The following is a 16847-nucleotide window of genomic DNA, read 5'->3' as shown; positions in this document are numbered from 1 at the left end:
TTATGAAGGCCTTTTTGTTTCTAACTAAAAATAAACTTTGCTTCACAGGAGCAGTTCCTGTGCATGGCACCTAAACTGCCTGACATGCGAGCTATCAGCTATTGAGACAAGCTGTAGCAACAAACAACCCATGTGGAGGATGATATGCTGCTTCTCTGAAAGAATGTCTCAGAAATACCATATTCTTAAATGATCCCAGTGAATAGAGTGCCAGTGCCCAAGGGGCATGCATCAGGCATAGCAGAGCCAGTACGGACTGGGTTTGTAAGGAGAAACCATGACAGAAGGTTCATGGGCCTTCAACCCATCTTTGATGAATACAATGACTGATATATTTGAATCTTTCAACAGTGTTTTTTCATGCTACAGCTATTCAAATACAAAGATCAGTTCTTCTTATTTACCACTTCTAGACAAGGCTCAGTATCTCTTTGAGATCCTGAGTTAGCATCTAGCCTAACAGACTTTGTGAAACCCTTTCTCACTCAAGAGCATTGGTAGCAGCACTGTTCATCGGCCATTCCAGCAGAATTCCTCTGCCAATTATTTTATTTTTCTGGATATACCTTGGAGAAAACATTTCAGGTTAAACATTTGACACAACAGCAGTCTTCTGCAAGGCAGTGCCCTTACCCAATCCCCAAAGCAAACTTAAAATGCCCATCTGAAATGGCACTAATTCTTCCAAATCTGTCTTGGATTTCCTAACGCTGGTTATGTTATTAAGCTTAAAAAGAAGAACACAAAGAGTTTAGACCTAATCCAAATCAGTGTTAATGCTAAACATAACTTCACTCCAGAAGAGTTCCCGGGATACTGCTACACTTTGTCTCTCTGCAAGAGCTGGCATGAAGGAAACAAAAGACACTTATGCTAACCCCATACTTTACCATCTTCTGAGCACGAACAGAGATATAGAACAGAGATATAGAACAACAGAGATATAATCCTAAAGAAATTATTTTCTTGTGTGCGAGATGCATGAAAAATTAACTCAGATTCCACAGAAATAACTGAATCAGTTATTAAGTTTGAACTCACATATACATAATTCTGTGAACAATGAAGCCTTGTTTCTCATGGATTTGTATCTCAATCGGGTCTCTCGCACATATTCTCTATTGTCTAGTGAATACTAACATAATTCTGCATCTCTCCAACAGCCTCTCACCTTTATTGGGATGTTTGTTTTCAGTTTTTCAATTACCTTTGCAACTTTTACCTCTCTATCAAATGTGATTGCAATTAATTGAAAAGCAGATACACAAAATAAGCCTTATGATTTCACCTCCTTAGGAAGTCAAAATTAAAAAGTTCTTCTTGCCTTACCTGTTGGTATTCCTTTTCCTTTGTCTTTATTTTCTGTTCTAAAGACTGACGAGCACTCTCAGCATTTTGTCTTTGGCAATTCAGTTCTTCTGACAATCTTTTCACCTTTTGCTCCATCATTTGCACCTATAACAATTTAGTTATCAATCACAAGTGATAAACACACAAGTGATGTTTTATTTAAATTTATATGCATTCATATAAAAAGATTGACTTCACCTACTACAATTGTTCTAGCATTCATATAAGCTACAGCATAACTGTAGCTGGTACCATATAAATTCTTAGCAATCCAAAGTACTAAACTCATACTTGCTTATGTTAGCGATAACATGTATATATAGACAGAATACATGTACTTACATATATAGTTACATGTGTGTATTATACACATGTGTATAAACACACAAAAGAATAAAAACATCTTCAGAAAAATCGGTGTCTTTGACAGTCTACGGGAACGTACTGTATCTGACACTAAAAATAGATTATATTTTCAGTACCTCGGGTTGCTATGAACTAAAGAATGACCACTAACTGCTAAACAACTACATGTTTAGACTGAAAATAACTGAATATTCCACTGAATTTCAGAATGATTCAGCACATTGATTTGGATAGGGAAAAAAGAGGCAACTATCTTAGTCTACTTCAACAACAACAGAAGAGTGTTTTTCACAATTTAAACTTTAATTAAAAAAAAAAAAAAATCAGTAGCCTGTGTTCTAGGTTAACCTCCATGTTAAGAGTATGTCAGCTTGTTATCTAATTCAGTTTATTATGTTAATATTACATTACCTAAGAGAGTGAAGCAATGTCCACCTAACTCCCTGAACAGAAAAACGCATTTTTATTCCAAAAACCTGTTAATGCAAAATATGTACAATTTTTTTTTTCCCCCAGGGTGTAAGAAAAATAGCAAAGGGTGAACAGGACTGTTTTCTTTTCCAGCAACAAGGGCTGTTTAATGAGTTAGTGAAACAATAGTCCATCTGTATCATAAGAAAATAAGAAGCAGGTAGTAGTATTGGGATGTCTGGTTATCAGGCACAGACCGCAGGGATCCTGAGCTCCTGTAAGATCACATGGGAACTTGCCTGCAGAAGGGCTGCAAACCTCACAAAATGTGAGAATACTTGATAACACAAGGAGGTGCTGTGGTCAAGGTCTGTGAATAGTACCAGTGACAGAGAAGTGTGCAAGGGGTGTGCCAAAATTAAATTCAGGCTACAAGGCAGGAAACTAAAATCCAGAATCTCAATGCAGTTCTACATCCAAAGTCTGGGGGGCAGGCAGAGATCCAATTTCAGTGCGAGAAAGAAGAAACAGAACAGAGAGGAGCAACCTTCAGATGGCAGGACCAAAGGAACCTTCTGGGACAAGATGCTGCACTACACCTTAAGGATGGGCTGCACCTCAATTCAAATAGGGCCAGTCAGTCCTACTTCTCCTCATCCTTCCCCAGGCATGTTCCTAGCTATATAAACTTACCTCTTCCCTTGTGCTGGATTTAATGCCCCTTTGATTCCTTAGTAAAACAATTCAGCTCTCAAACCCGTAGAAAATTAACAAGGCAAAATTAAGTATGTAACATCCTAACCATTTAGGAAGTTGAATCAGGTCATTTGGGGAATCAAATAAAAAGAAAGACATTTTTAGAGGAATTGAGCTGTTATGTCGGGTCAGCTGTCTTCCCACAAACTCACTGCGATGACAGTGCCTTTATGTACTCAATGGACCCTGTCAAGAATACGATTTTACCTAACTCCCAGCCAAGACTTCCCCTAAACCAGTTCCTCACAGAGCTAGCAATAGCCGGATGTTGCTGTCTCTCTCAAAAGGCAGACTGATTAACTCTCAGCATGCAAAGGTTTATTTTTTTAAGGACCAATACAGAAGTTGTGGGAAACAGCAGTTTTCCAATATACTTAGGTAGCACGTAGAAACTTGCTGACAAAGGTAGATAACAATTATTATACCCTGAGAAGATACACACAGAAACATCTTTTTTTTCCTATCCTGTAAATGAATCAAAGTAGTAGGAAAAAAGTATAAAGATAGATGGAAATATAAAGATTCAAGGAATTATGACGTCTGCGCATGACTTTCAAATTTGTCAAATTCTGTGAAAATGGACTTTAGGAAGGTAATGCAACTTGATTAATCAAGAAAAAGAGAAAACTCTACTTGTTATCTTCTGCAGTTTGAATTAAATCATTTTAAACATTGGCATCCTCCTCTTCTTCACATGATTATGAGCAAAAATCTGAACCATTTCACGTTTTTATATGTATGTATTTAAATACAGTCCGTAAATTCTTGACTAAGCAAATTGTACTATCCTATTGGTGTTTTACTATGCATCCAAACCCCTTAGGATTAGGTCGTGAAACCCCATTTAGAAACTACATACATTCTCAATCTTGCATGGCATTTTTACCTAGATTTTATTTTACACTAGTAATTTACAATTCAAAGACTATGCCCCCACAACATCCTGTAGTATAAGCAACAGATACTGACTTTCAGCCAAAGTTGCATGACAGAGTCTATTTAAGGTCAGAATTTGCCACCAGATGTCATTGTTGCTCTATGCAACTTGATCAGAAAATATTTTTCAGAATTCCAGTCAATCTTGCCTGAGGATGAAAAATATTTCTTTAGCTGGTATAAGAACCTTCCAGAAAATGGGCAACTGCTTACGACTATTTACATTTTTACAGGTAATACATATCAAACTAACATATACTTCTCAAAACTTGATTCTCAGCAAATGCTCAAGAAACTTATCTGAGAACCTTGGTTCTTACTGAAATGGCTGAAAACTGGCACACATTAATAGTGGGAATGAATTGTAAGGACAGTCAGAAGATGTGTGATGCAACATTTTACCTGTGCGGTAGCTTGATCGAGCTGTGTTCTCATTTGAGTCAGTTTATCTCTGGTTTTGTTCAGAACTTTATCCTTCTCTGTTAATTCCAACTTCATTCTGTCCAGCTGCAGTTCAGTCTCTTGATATTTATTCATATGGGATTTCTTCACTTTTTCTTGAGCTTGCAGTTGTTGTTCTAGGTCTTTAACAGTGGAATTTAACTCTGAATTTTAAAAACAGTAAAGATTAAGGATACTTTCTGCTTTGAAAGGTACATCTTCCAGGTACTCAGATTTCCAAGTGTCTACACATTCTAAAATATTTAGTATGTTTGATAACAACCCAAGTTCCTGACACAGGCAGACACCCTGTAAAATGTTTGGCAAGCTAAAACAAAAGTTTCAACTCTCTTCTACTACTACATCAATGACTAAAACTATCAAGACTGAAAGATAGTTGACTCTAAATCAATAATTTCCACTTCGTAATATATGAGAACACAGCAAAATGCGAGGTCAGGCACAAATGCTGCAAAGGCAAAGACAATTTGTTCCTCTGCTGGTTTGTTTTTGTTGTTGTTTTTAAGCACACAGAAACATGTCACTTGACATAGCTATTTTAATTTTTTTTATTTTTAAAAGGAAAATATCCACTACAAACATTTGTTTGGGGCAACTGTGAGCCTGTTTCTAAGAGGCTTTTCAGCTATTGGGCATCTGTAAATACATTATTTTATATTTCAATCTTTTTCCTGTCCCAAAGCAGCATACATATAAAGCAAAACCAAGTGATCTTGTCACAATATACATCAGTAAGAGTTTACCTTCCAAAATCATGATAAAATTTTACAGCAGGAACATTAGTCAGCTACAGGGAGTGTTATCCAGAATTACTATTAACTGGTAATTCTTTTTGTTAAAAAAAAAGAACCAAAAAACAACCAACCCCTGTCTTCCTGATGCTGAATTTGTACGGCTTCCAAGTTGAAAATGCCGCCTAGATTTATGTTTTACATGTAGGTATTTGAATAAACAGTTTGGAGAGTACAGGGACTTGTAAAACAGTCCTACAAGAAACAGTTGGTGGAAAAGATGGTCCAAATAGTAGGCTTAAGTAAATGTTCACCAAATCCACAACAACCGACTATTTGCTCTCTTCCAACTATCAGATATCAGGAATGATTATTTCTTCAAGTCAATATGTGCGATACAAGATCATATCTTGCTTTTTCATTGTACTTTTTGCATCATACTTCATTCTGCGCTTCCAGTGACATCCATTATGGACCAACTCAGTTATGCATTAAGCATGTTCAATCAATGAATTTTAACACAGGTATTGCTCAGCCATAAATCTCAAGAGTCACACAAAATTAAGGAAGCAATATAATTGAATTTAACAGTGAGATGTAATGAAATCCTGAAGGGTTTTTTAACTCTGTTTTAAAAGAATTGTTTCAAGAGCAATGGAATTATTGGAGAAGGCCATTTTCCTTTTACATGATGTCCCCTACCCACCCCAAAAATACAAACTCCCTTCTAACTCTCATACCCCTTATGTAAAAGATACGACAGCTTGTGGATAATCTCTGTGTACTGGCTGATCATTGAAAATACACACACCTGCAGCCGGCTGGGCTAGCTGCCAAAGGCAACAACAGGTATCTTTCTCTTTTCCTGGCTAAAGCACTAATTTCAATACCTCTCTTCTATCCACACACCAGCTTTCATGAAACCATATAGGAGACTGCCTCTGGGTTATAAAGAAATATACCAGATACCTTGATTCTGTGCTCTTAGCTGGATCATGAGTGAAGAACTACAATTCTCAGCAAAGCTGTTGTCCAACTCATTCTTCTCTGATATTATACTAGAATTTGTTTCTTTTTCCCGTGGAAAAGAGGATGTTGTAGAACTTCCCCTTGCAGGTGTTTCTTGATTTCTAGATGGCGTCTTTTCTTGTTGCCATGAAAACACAGATGAGGAAGCCTGATGCCGAGCAATCTCCCTGTGACTCAAAGAGCTTTGAGGATGAGGCTGATTTATTTTCTGTGTCCAAGAAAAAAAAGGATCTAGCTTTACACAGCTCCATATCCAACATATAACAAAATATTTATTAATAAGTAGATAATAGGTCATGGTCATTTCACATTTTTATAACATCACATTATCCACCAGTGCAAACTACTGATTCTTATAATTATGTTTATACTACATAAATTAAATAACTTTATCCCAAGTGTCCAAGAATAGCTGATACTTATAAACAAACCAGGATCTCCAAAAAAGTAGTTTGATCTGTGTATCTTTATCAATAACATACACAGATTTTTCGTCTTTTTCAAGAAAGATACCATCAGTTACCTTCTACATTTTTCAAAATCAAAGCCTACATTTTTACAGGCAAGTGCTGACACAAGTAAGCTGCAAGAAATATAGAAGTCTAGACTAACATATCTGATAGCTGACCCACATTTAGTTCTTCTGGACAAACACAGGTAAATTCAGAACAGACTTATTTAAACTTATACACACAGAATACCCCAAAATTGCAATAATAAAATATGCCAGGTACCAGCTTTCAATCTCTTCCTACAGAAAAATTTAACAGAGCCAAAATACTAGGTGGGTTTTTTCTCCTTCTTACATGAAAAAAACCAAACAGTAAAGCCCCTATTATATTTTTAACTGGATTTTCAAATGCCTCTCATTTGTGGGTTTTTTGGGTTTTTTTTTTCAAACTAAAGCCCTAAATCAGGTAATACCCAATGTGACTTCTCAGTCCAACCAGAGAATACGTTGTTATGTAGGAATAGCTGTGCTAAGACCAGAAATCTATATAGTCCAGAATGCTGTGTCCAATCCTGTGAAGTAACTTGTTTATGCTCATAAAGTAACTTGTTCATGCTCATAAAGAGCATAAAAACCTAACCATGCGTATAGTAATCATTCCCCTTATACGCCATTTAAATTTAGAGTTTCTGAGACAAAAGTTTGAATACAGGAAATTAAGGGGAATTAACAATAATTTTTACTGAAATACTTTACATGTACTTTCTCTTTCGGATCTGTTTGCATTTTGGCCTTTTTACAATACTCTGCGACAGAGAGTTCTGCCATTTAACACAGTACAGTGTAATAAAATAGTTTTTGTTCTGAGCCTGCAGAGCTGGTACTGTAATTATGCCTTATGAAAAGCAGGAAAATGACCATTCCCTGTTTCCTCTCTTGATATTCGCTCATCTCTGTACCATCCACTTCTACCATATCTGCTTGGACATGAGATGAATAGGATTTGCAAGGAATTTTCAAGACGTGAGAGCCATTTGGCTATATATGGGCAAAGAATATTTTCCCATTAGTTCTTAATTCTTTTCCTAAAAAATTCTTTTTCATCATTGCTGAACACAATATTGAAGTTTTCAGAGAACTAGCCACAATAATTACTGAATTGCTTCCTGGAATCATTTCATTAAATTCAGACCCTGAATGTACTGGGTATGCATTGTTCAGATTATCTTTTCCAGATGCATTATTTCACCTTTTTGTTTTTTTTTTTTTTACGCTGAATTTTACTTACCATCTTAATTATTGCAATTATTTAGTATTACAAAATACCGTGTGGTATTCAACTCTTTTTCAGATCACTACACTAATGAATATGCTGAATAGCACAGTTCTCTTTACCAATGCTTTTCAGGCTCCACTGTTGATCATTCCCAGCTGTAAAAACTGACCATTTATTGCCACTGCCCTCAATCTTTACCTTTAAATTTGCAAGAACTCCCCCTTATCAAATTGTTTCATTTTTTCAGTGTTTTGTGGATATCCAACGACATTATACAGAGTCACACTTAACTCACACATTCTCTGATTTATTCTAAAAAAAAACCTCTGAAAATATGCGAGGCATGATTTCCCTTTACAAATAAATGGTTGACTTTTCTCCATACACCATACCTACATATGCATCAATAAATGGTTTGCTTTAAGTTTCTAACTATTTGACCAGGACAAAAAGTTGGCCTGACTAAACTACATTTCCAGCAATCAGCACTGTAAGCTTTTTTTTAAAAAATTGCATCATCCTTGTCACCTTCCAGTGTCAAGAGAAGAATGAAATAAGTTGCACATCACAGTGATTCAGCAGTCCCACACTGCAGTGCCCTATCAATTCATGGGTAAATATTATCTGTCTCTGGTGATTGTTTTAATTATTATTCATTTTATCCATCTATTTTAAGACTACTTCTGACTTTTCAATTTGAGGCTGTGCCACAGATTCAACCCCAATATAGAAAGGCTCTGATTTAGAAAACTTTTTAAGCCTTTACATAGTAAATACCAAATAAAAAAAATTATTTCAGCTTTTCTACAATGGCCCTTTTTTCCTCAGGGGCTTTCACATCTTAGTCATCTATTGGCCTCAGAGATTCCCTAATACAGTTCCTACTACTTACGTGTTTGAAAAATGTACTAGGTACATTTGTATTTGCTAGGTGAGTTATTTCTCATAATCTTTTCAAGGCTATTTTATTATCCTATCATATTTAACTTGGCAAAACTGACACTGTTTTCTTTTGTCCTTGCTTGCATGAGACTTCCAATTTTTGAAGGATGTGTTCTCATCTTTAATGTCCTTCTTTCCTTTGCTATTCAATTTTGCTGGCTTTTCTGGATTCTCCAAGATTACTTCTGAATGGCAATACACACAGATTAATTATATTTTTTAAAAAAAAATTATACTTTAAGTGATGTAGAATATATTTCACTAGTTTTCCATTCCATTTTCCAAGTTCACTCAGTAGTTACTTTCTTAGATATCACACATACCATTCTCAAGAGATACTTACCTTAACCTGGATAGTTCTCAGTTCTAATTCTAGCTTTTTTCTTTCTTGTACCTCCTTCCTGTATTTTTCTTCTAGTTCTTCAAACTTAGCATCTACAAAGACATGATGAATACTTCTTCATAATCTAACAGTACATAGGTAATCTTTTCTAGCCTATTGCTATCACAGGAATGATAAAAATGAACATCTATCAGAAGTGTCAGATCATGAGGAAGAAACAACTGTATATACAATATGTTTAGTAATTTAGGACCTCAAAAAGTACACTGGTGCGATACCTGGAACTTGACATTAGAATGAAAACATAACTGTTAAAGTAAGGATCCAATGCCAGAATTTTTTTTTTTAATCTCTCTCTCTAAAAAATGTGTATATATATGATATATACATGTTAAAAAATAAATATATAACATGTGTTATATTATATATACACGTACATCTAGATTATATACTTTTTTTTTAAAGTTTTCCTACCAGCAGCCCAATAGAGTTAACATTACTAAGAAATGACCAGAAAAAAAGCTGGATCTTTTCCTTGAGTTCCTTTCAAATGCAACAGGAATTGGAATAAGAACTTACTTAGGATTCTTCCGCTGAAATTGTAAGAGGAACATATTAGTCCAAAACAAAAGTCTTGACTCCCTTTTCTTGAATTTGTATATAATTCTACACCTCTCAGGAAAATTCTAGAACTAGAACGCTTTGTAGCATTCTAGGGAGAGCTTGAGGGAGGTGATTGTCCCACTCTGCACTGGTGCGGCCCCACCTCGAGTACTGTGTGCAGTTTTGGGCGCCTCAGGGACATCAAACTATTAGGGTGTGTCCAGAGGAGGGCGACCAAGATGGTGAAAGGTCTCTAGGGCAAGACTTACAAGGAGGGGCTGAGGTCACTTGGGTTTGTCCAGCTTGGAGAAGAGAAGGCTGACAGGTGACATCATCGCAGGCTACAACTTCCTCAAGGGGGGCAGCGGAGGGGGAGGTGCTGATCTCCTCCCTCTGGTGAGGTGGGAGAGGAGCGATAGGACACAAGGAAATGGAATGAAGCTGCGTCAGGGGAAGTTCAGATTGGACATTAGGAAAAGGTTCTTCACTGAGAGGGCGGTCGGTCACTGGAACAGGCTCCCCAGGGAAGCGGTCATGGCACCAAGCCTCTCAGAGTTCAAGGAGCATCTGGACAATGCTCTTAGTTACATGATTTCATTTTAGGTAGTCCTGTGCGGAGCAGGGAGTTGGACTCAATGATCCTTATGGGTCCCTTCCAACTTGATATATGCTACAATTCTATGATCTTAAAGAATTTAAGACTCCAGCTTTCAAAGGAAAAAACCTCCCCAGCAATACCATTTTAAATACAGTTATTTTAATCTAATCCCCATTTCAGGAGTGCCACGCTTAGTGAAATGCTTAACATTGCCACTACTATATCCCTTTTCAGATATGTATAAAGAAATTAAAAGGAACAAGAGCGCAAGAAAGTATCTCAGATTTCCCATCGGAGTACGATTGAGATGCCAAACTCAAGAGAACATTTGTTCACAGCAAAGAAACAGGTAAACAGCATGCGTAATATTGAACCCATCAAAGCTTTTCAGCATAGACAGCATAAGGGTGTCTGGCTACAGAACAGTTCTCCAGTTAAGGAAACTTCCTTTTGCTTTTCCAGTTCATTCAAATATTTTAAATCTATTTGATGTCACTAATTTGAAGATAGAAGTGATGCTTTGAAATGGATACAGTGCATAAATTGTGCACATTACCATGCACAATAATAGTCTAAATGAAAAATAATTTTCTAAAGAAATAACACATATGACCGTTGACTGAAGTTCAGTTAAAGTACCTGTGCTACATGAAGGAAGAAGTTTGCCCTTCACTACATGAAGGGAAGAGCTGACACTAGGAACAGGCATTCAAAAAACTGCTGCAGTCTGTTGATGGATATTCCTGTTACTATTCCACGTCCATCAACGTAGTGCTGAAAAGATGTAATATTTGCAATAAGCGTTCAATCTGCACTAATAATTTTTAAACTTGGAACCTATGGTGCTATGAATTAGACACTCTCATAATAAGCTATATAATAGGGACTAGGAAACTCAGTACAAGAGTAATGTTCAAAATACTTTTCCACCTTCCAAGAAAACTGACAGTTAACTATCTGTGCTAGATGAATAAACAAAATCATTTACCATTATGACTTTGAACTGGTGTTAAAGGAGCAGTAAAACTTTTCTGTGGAGTGCCACTGAATGATAAGTCTCCTGCAATCGATGTTTGCTGACTTCTCTCAAGCTCACATTTGTATCTGTTTAGGAAAGAAGCAGCAGCAGCAATTAGTAATGGAAACTAAAATGTTAATTATCTATTTTTAAGAGCCTGAAATACACAAATAAATTACATGATTCTAAGAACCTACTTTAAAGATCAAGTCAAGACATATCCACTGAAAATTTTTAGGTACTATAACACAGAAATATGAAAAATATATTTCATTTAGAGTTTCAACATATCTAATCAATTACATAGGAGTCAAAGCTAAAAAACAAAACCAAACAAACCCAAAGTAGATGAAAATGAGTTAGAACTGCTTAAGATCTCACTGTATGAAGCTGTAGTCCAGCTAAACACACCCAAATCACTGTAAACACTGATAATATAAAACTCTTACTCTTCTGTACGCATCTTTATGGTAGGAAACATACTACTTTTATTCTATGTTCTGATACTGCGTACTTTGAGAAACCTATGCATACCTCATGAAAAAATGGAAGGGAACACCATCCACCCGACAGTGTATTTTGCATGTGTACCATTTACATTGCTACCCAAAACACCACAGCAGACTACCCATTCCAGTGACTTTTGCGAGCATGAAGAGTTATAAGCTCATCCAGTGAATCCAGGTAACTAGTTTGGAGGTTATACAGCAACCTTCATCCTGCCCAGCGAGCACAGGTTGATAAGACAACAGTTCCAGGCTGCAGCCCATCACATTAGTGACTCCACAACTTGCCTTTCCATTTCCCCCTCCGTTTTATAGCACAACACCAAGAACTCTTCTCCCAGTGGATTGTCAGTTGCTATGAAGTGGTAAATGATCAGTTATCAGCATAAAACAAAACAGAACCAAAACCGATTGCCAGGATCAAGCTACATGTAGTAACTGATGATCTTTTGTAGTGGACAGCTATGCAAAGTAATATAATGGGAAGGAGAGGATTCAGTAAACTGGACTTAATTTTGGGAATGGATAAATGGAACACATATCCTCAGCCCGCAACCTCTCTGGCCCAACATTTGACAGCAGATGCAGAAAACATGAGTGTGGTTCTATCAACTCTGTTGAATCTCACTAGATGATTCTTTGACAGAAGAACTCCTTACACAAAGCTGGTGTTTCTACATGCCATAAACTGTTTTGTTGAAATTTAGAATCTTCTCACAGCAAATACTTCAACTATCTTTAGTTTTCCCCAAAGAAGAAGGGGGGGAGGGCAAAGGGAAAAACCAGAAAGACCAACACAGCTTCCTCTTTATTTGCTTCTATTAGGACATGTATGAGACATAGCATCCAAAAGTTAAAGGAAGCAGACACACTTCAGGCCATGAAAAAAAAAAAAAAAAACCAAAACCAAAACTGTTAAGAAACCTGGTGTCACAGACTCACTGCTCTCTGTGACAGTAATTCTGCATTACTAGTATTAGCACAACAGTTTATTGCCTTATTGATAAACACAAAGTTTCAGAAATACTTTTATTCAAGAATGGAGGGTGGCTCTAGCATGCGAGCAAGTTTAACAGATGACAACATTCACTTCACTACGGGCAACTGCTCCATTTGTGTAGCGCCCTCAGATGAAGGATTTTAGATGTGTCTGCTTTACAGAAGATTCCTTTATTGTATAAATTGCATTCCACCTCTACAGACAGTACACACATACTGCCTCAGTAATAACGGTGTTTACAAGTTGAGGTGTTATGAATTAGGCACTTCTTCACCAGAGCAACTGGATTCAGTGATTCAGTCACAGCACCATTGCTTTTGGCAGCTTCCTCTTCCACTCCAATAGATGTTCATGCCTCCTTCTTCCCAGCGGTCGTATTTTATTGGTAGACTTGATCTTACAGACTGAATTGTCTATGTACTTTCCTTGCAACTCCAAGATCTTTGCAGGTTACTTTTGCCCAGTGACCCGGTTGTAAACAAACAAAGCTAACAAAATGACAGAATGAATGGCTCCCTTTTCACACGACACTGCAGAATTCCCCCCGAGTTAAACAGGAACTATAGGTGCTAACTGCTTCAAGTGGCACACAGATTTACGTAGAAGTCCGTATATGCATGTGTGTATGTAAAAACAGGCCGATGTTTTGAGATTTTGATCACAAAATCTGAATGAAGTATGAGATGAAGAGAAACTAAAAGACCATGAAGGACGCATTAAATGAGCAAAACATGAGAAAATAACTATTGTACATAGGTTAGAGACATACAGCAAGTCCTTACCTTTTCAGTTCCTGTTCTAGCCTTTCAATGTCTTTCTTGCTGGAATTCAGCTGCCCTGACTGAATGTTGACTTGAGATTCTTTTACTTGAAGATCATGTGATATTTTCTGCTTTGCTTTCTCAAGACTATCACACAATTCCATCAAGCTCTGGTTCTCTCTTTTTAGCGTTGCAGCTTCATTTTTTTCATTTTCAACCTAGTTGGAATACAGACCATTTAAAAAATGTCTCAAGTCTTCTCTACACTTCTGTGCAATTATTATTATTTTAATAACACAAAGTTCACATACTGTTATTTTCTTCCTAGCATTTCAAAATCCTGACAGCACTGGAAACCTCAGATAAACACATTGTTTAAATATTCTTGGGTGTGAACAAAACCACATTTCCTAAAACTCAACTCAGTGACATTAAGGATTAATGAATTTTTTGATGAGCTTGTGTCTAGTCAATAAATAGAAATTGTTAAATACTGATAATCCACCCTAGTTCACATTCTTTGCTGATCATCTCGCTTCTTTTTCCAGCCTATCAACTTTAGCAACCATAATACCTTGACTCAGTAAACAAAGAATGCACAATGATTAGCAAGAGTCATGGCTCTGAAATTGGAAATAGAGACTGGCAGTAGAGATGTCCTTCTCCTCCCCTCCAGCTTCTGAGGGGCAGGCTACAGTCAGGCTGCATCTTTGTACAACTTTATTCTTTTGACTGAAAAGCAGTGAGTATTAGCTGCTGCTTCTGAGAGTTTTAAAGCACGCTTATTTGAGCACACCCCTTCTTTTTGTTTAGGGAGCACAGCAGTCCTCTGGTTGGTTGAAATAAGTACCTGGAAACTCACAGGAAGAAACTCAAAGAAAACTAGTAGGCTTAAGTTTTGCTAGAAAGTTGTAGCAGCCTAAAGGGAATGAAAGGCAACCTTTGTAAATTGCCCCTGAGCTGTATTCATACATTACAAAACAAAATTCAACCAAATGCATCACTTCTGATCTGGCATGGCAGGACCCTGACCAAGTGGGTCTCTGGTTTCCTTGGCTAGAGGGCTGACACGGTAGAGTCAGGTGAGGTGTAAAATTACAGCCCTAAAAACAAAAAACAAAACCAAATCCCAAAATATAGTCTCTACAAGGAAAAAATGGAGAATTACATAAACTAAGTAAAAGATGATAGGTATCTGCAGGCAAGGTGAAACAGTAAGAGGCTGTCAACTGTACAGCTCTGTTATATAAAACAGGCTTAGTCATTATCAAGATTTTTAACAGGCGTAACAAAGTAATTTCTTTTCCTAATCACAGAGACATAGGAAAGCCTCAAAGTAAACATAAACACGTGGAGATGGACAATCATGCCAAACATGGGTAGGAGGCAGGAATTCTATTAACAGTCAATGAGAACTAAACAGAAGGGAGAGTATGATGAGTATGAAGTAAGATGAAGATAAGCAGTTTATATTTCTGTACTACCTTTCCAGTCAGTCAGTGGGAAGAAACAAAACACTAACCCACCCCCTAACAACAACCAGATAATACATCTTTGTAATTGTGTTTGGCATGGAGAATGGCATTTTAGGGAAATGACCACAGTACCTACGTTACCTTCTGTTTCTGTTTTTGCAAAGCTGCCTCCAAAGACTCTAACTGGAATTGCCTTTGCTGACGCTCCTTTTTAAGCTTGTCTACTTGACTTTCCAGCTCATGAATCTTCTGAAGGACTCTGGGGGAGAGGCCTTCTTTCCATTCCTCCACAGCCCAGCTCATATTGACAGGATTCTTGTTTAATGCAAGATGGATAGTACTATGCCTGAAACACAGACAACTACAATTAGACCTTGAAAGAGGTTAAATAAGCCTCCCTTTTAAATAAATTGCATTTTCAAGCTTAGCAGCGATTAGAATACAGTATTTCACAACCATGCAGGCTTCCTGATCTAAACACCAAGCAGCAACTTTTACTGTTAGGTCCAATTTTGACACACTTCTGTCCAGCTGAGATTTTAAAGCCTCATGTTAATCAATCTGCTAACGGTAATAGGATTTATATTCTTATAATTGCATGACTGCTGTATTTCAGAAAGTTTCTCTCAACATCTTATTTTGATGTTCACACTGCAGATAGTCATTAGCACTTATGACTGCATTGTACTTCAGTGGTGTTTAACCCGAAAGTCTTGTGAAAACCCATGGCTTTGTTTTCGGTAGCAGCTATGCTTCTTTCTTTACAGAAGTTTTTCAAACCGATACTGCTGAGCTCGGGGCACCGAGAATGCTCTCTACCGGCAGAAACAGCTGTACGACAACTCAGTCCTTCAATACAAGCCGGACACACTCATAAAATCATTAAGGTTGGAAAAGACCTCTAAGATCATCGCAGTCATACGATTTTATTTTTTGTTGTTGTAATGACCCGGCCTTTAGAGGATCCGGCATGGGATCACTTTCCCGAGACACCAGCACAGCTCAGAGATTATTTGTGAGAGAGAAATTACCTCGAAATAACTAAAACTAGACATCGACGACGGACGGGCACAGCCCACCCAGGACTGGGGGGGGCTCGGAGCGTCACGAACCTCACTGGGCTTGGCCTCAGCTCCGGGAGGGGCTCCCCGGCTTTGCCGCCTGCCGGACGGCAGCACGCCGTCCCCTCACGGGCCGAAGGCAGGCACCGCACGCACCCCGGCCCTAGGAGAAAGCCGGGGGCAGCGCCCTGCCAGCGGCGCTTACTCGTTCTATTAAGGCGTCATCGGCAGATGCTGCGAGGCGCACAGGGTGCCGCAGCACACCGGCCCGCTCGGGTTGCCTGACACCCCCGCCCCCAGCCGCGCAGAGGCGGACAGCCGCCCCGAGCCCCCGCCCGACCGCTCGCTCACTGTTAAACGCCGATCGGGGTCCAGCAGCATTCACCCAAACCCCGGCTGCCGGCAGACAGTCAAGCAGGCAGGCAGGCAGGCAGGCAGGCAGGCTCCCTCAGCTCCAGCTCCCGCAGCCCCTCACTGCCGAGTGACGACCAGCGGAGCGGAGCGGAGCGGAGCGCAGCGCAGCCAGGCGCCGCGACAGGACGCGCTCCCCACCGCGATTCAAAGCCGCCGCTGCCCCGGTGGCCGTTTGTGCACGCCCAAGCAACGGCGCGCCCAGAGCGCGCTGATTGGCCCCGCCGCGACGCCGCTCGCCACGCGGACCTCGCCTCGTTAGCAATGAGGCCGCAGCGCCGGGCTGCCTGCCCTCGGGATTGGCTGGTTCGGAAGCATTCAAACTCCATTGGAGGTGGCAGCGCAGGGGCGGGGCGGAGGC

The 16847-nt window shown here is 38.7% G+C and overlaps 1 protein-coding gene across 1 annotated transcript in view; it reads right to left on the bottom strand.

Annotated features, from left to right (window-relative positions):
• The window catches only part of CENPF (centromere protein F), a 44412-nt gene extending 27884 nt beyond the window's left edge, over positions 1-16528 (bottom strand). Inside the window, exons 1-8 of the mRNA XM_076334564.1 lie at positions 16427-16528; positions 15156-15360; positions 13561-13757; positions 11243-11358; positions 9054-9145; positions 5982-6249; positions 4222-4424; positions 1330-1455 (exon numbers count right to left, since the gene is read on the bottom strand). Coding sequence (XP_076190679.1) covers positions 1330-1455; positions 4222-4424; positions 5982-6249; positions 9054-9145; positions 11243-11358; positions 13561-13757; positions 15156-15317 — 1164 coding nt within the window. The 5' untranslated portion in view covers positions 15318-15360; positions 16427-16528. The remainder of the gene's footprint in view (positions 1-1329; positions 1456-4221; positions 4425-5981; positions 6250-9053; positions 9146-11242; positions 11359-13560; positions 13758-15155; positions 15361-16426) is intronic.
• Positions 16529-16847: the final 319 nt, after the last annotated feature.

Source organism: Aptenodytes patagonicus, chromosome 3 (assembly GCF_965638725.1).
Source record: "Aptenodytes patagonicus chromosome 3, bAptPat1.pri.cur, whole genome shotgun sequence".
NCBI lineage: Eukaryota > Metazoa > Chordata > Aves > Sphenisciformes > Spheniscidae > Aptenodytes > Aptenodytes patagonicus.
Note: the sequence above shows the minus strand (reverse complement) of the source record. Positions and strands in the feature narration are given on the sequence as shown.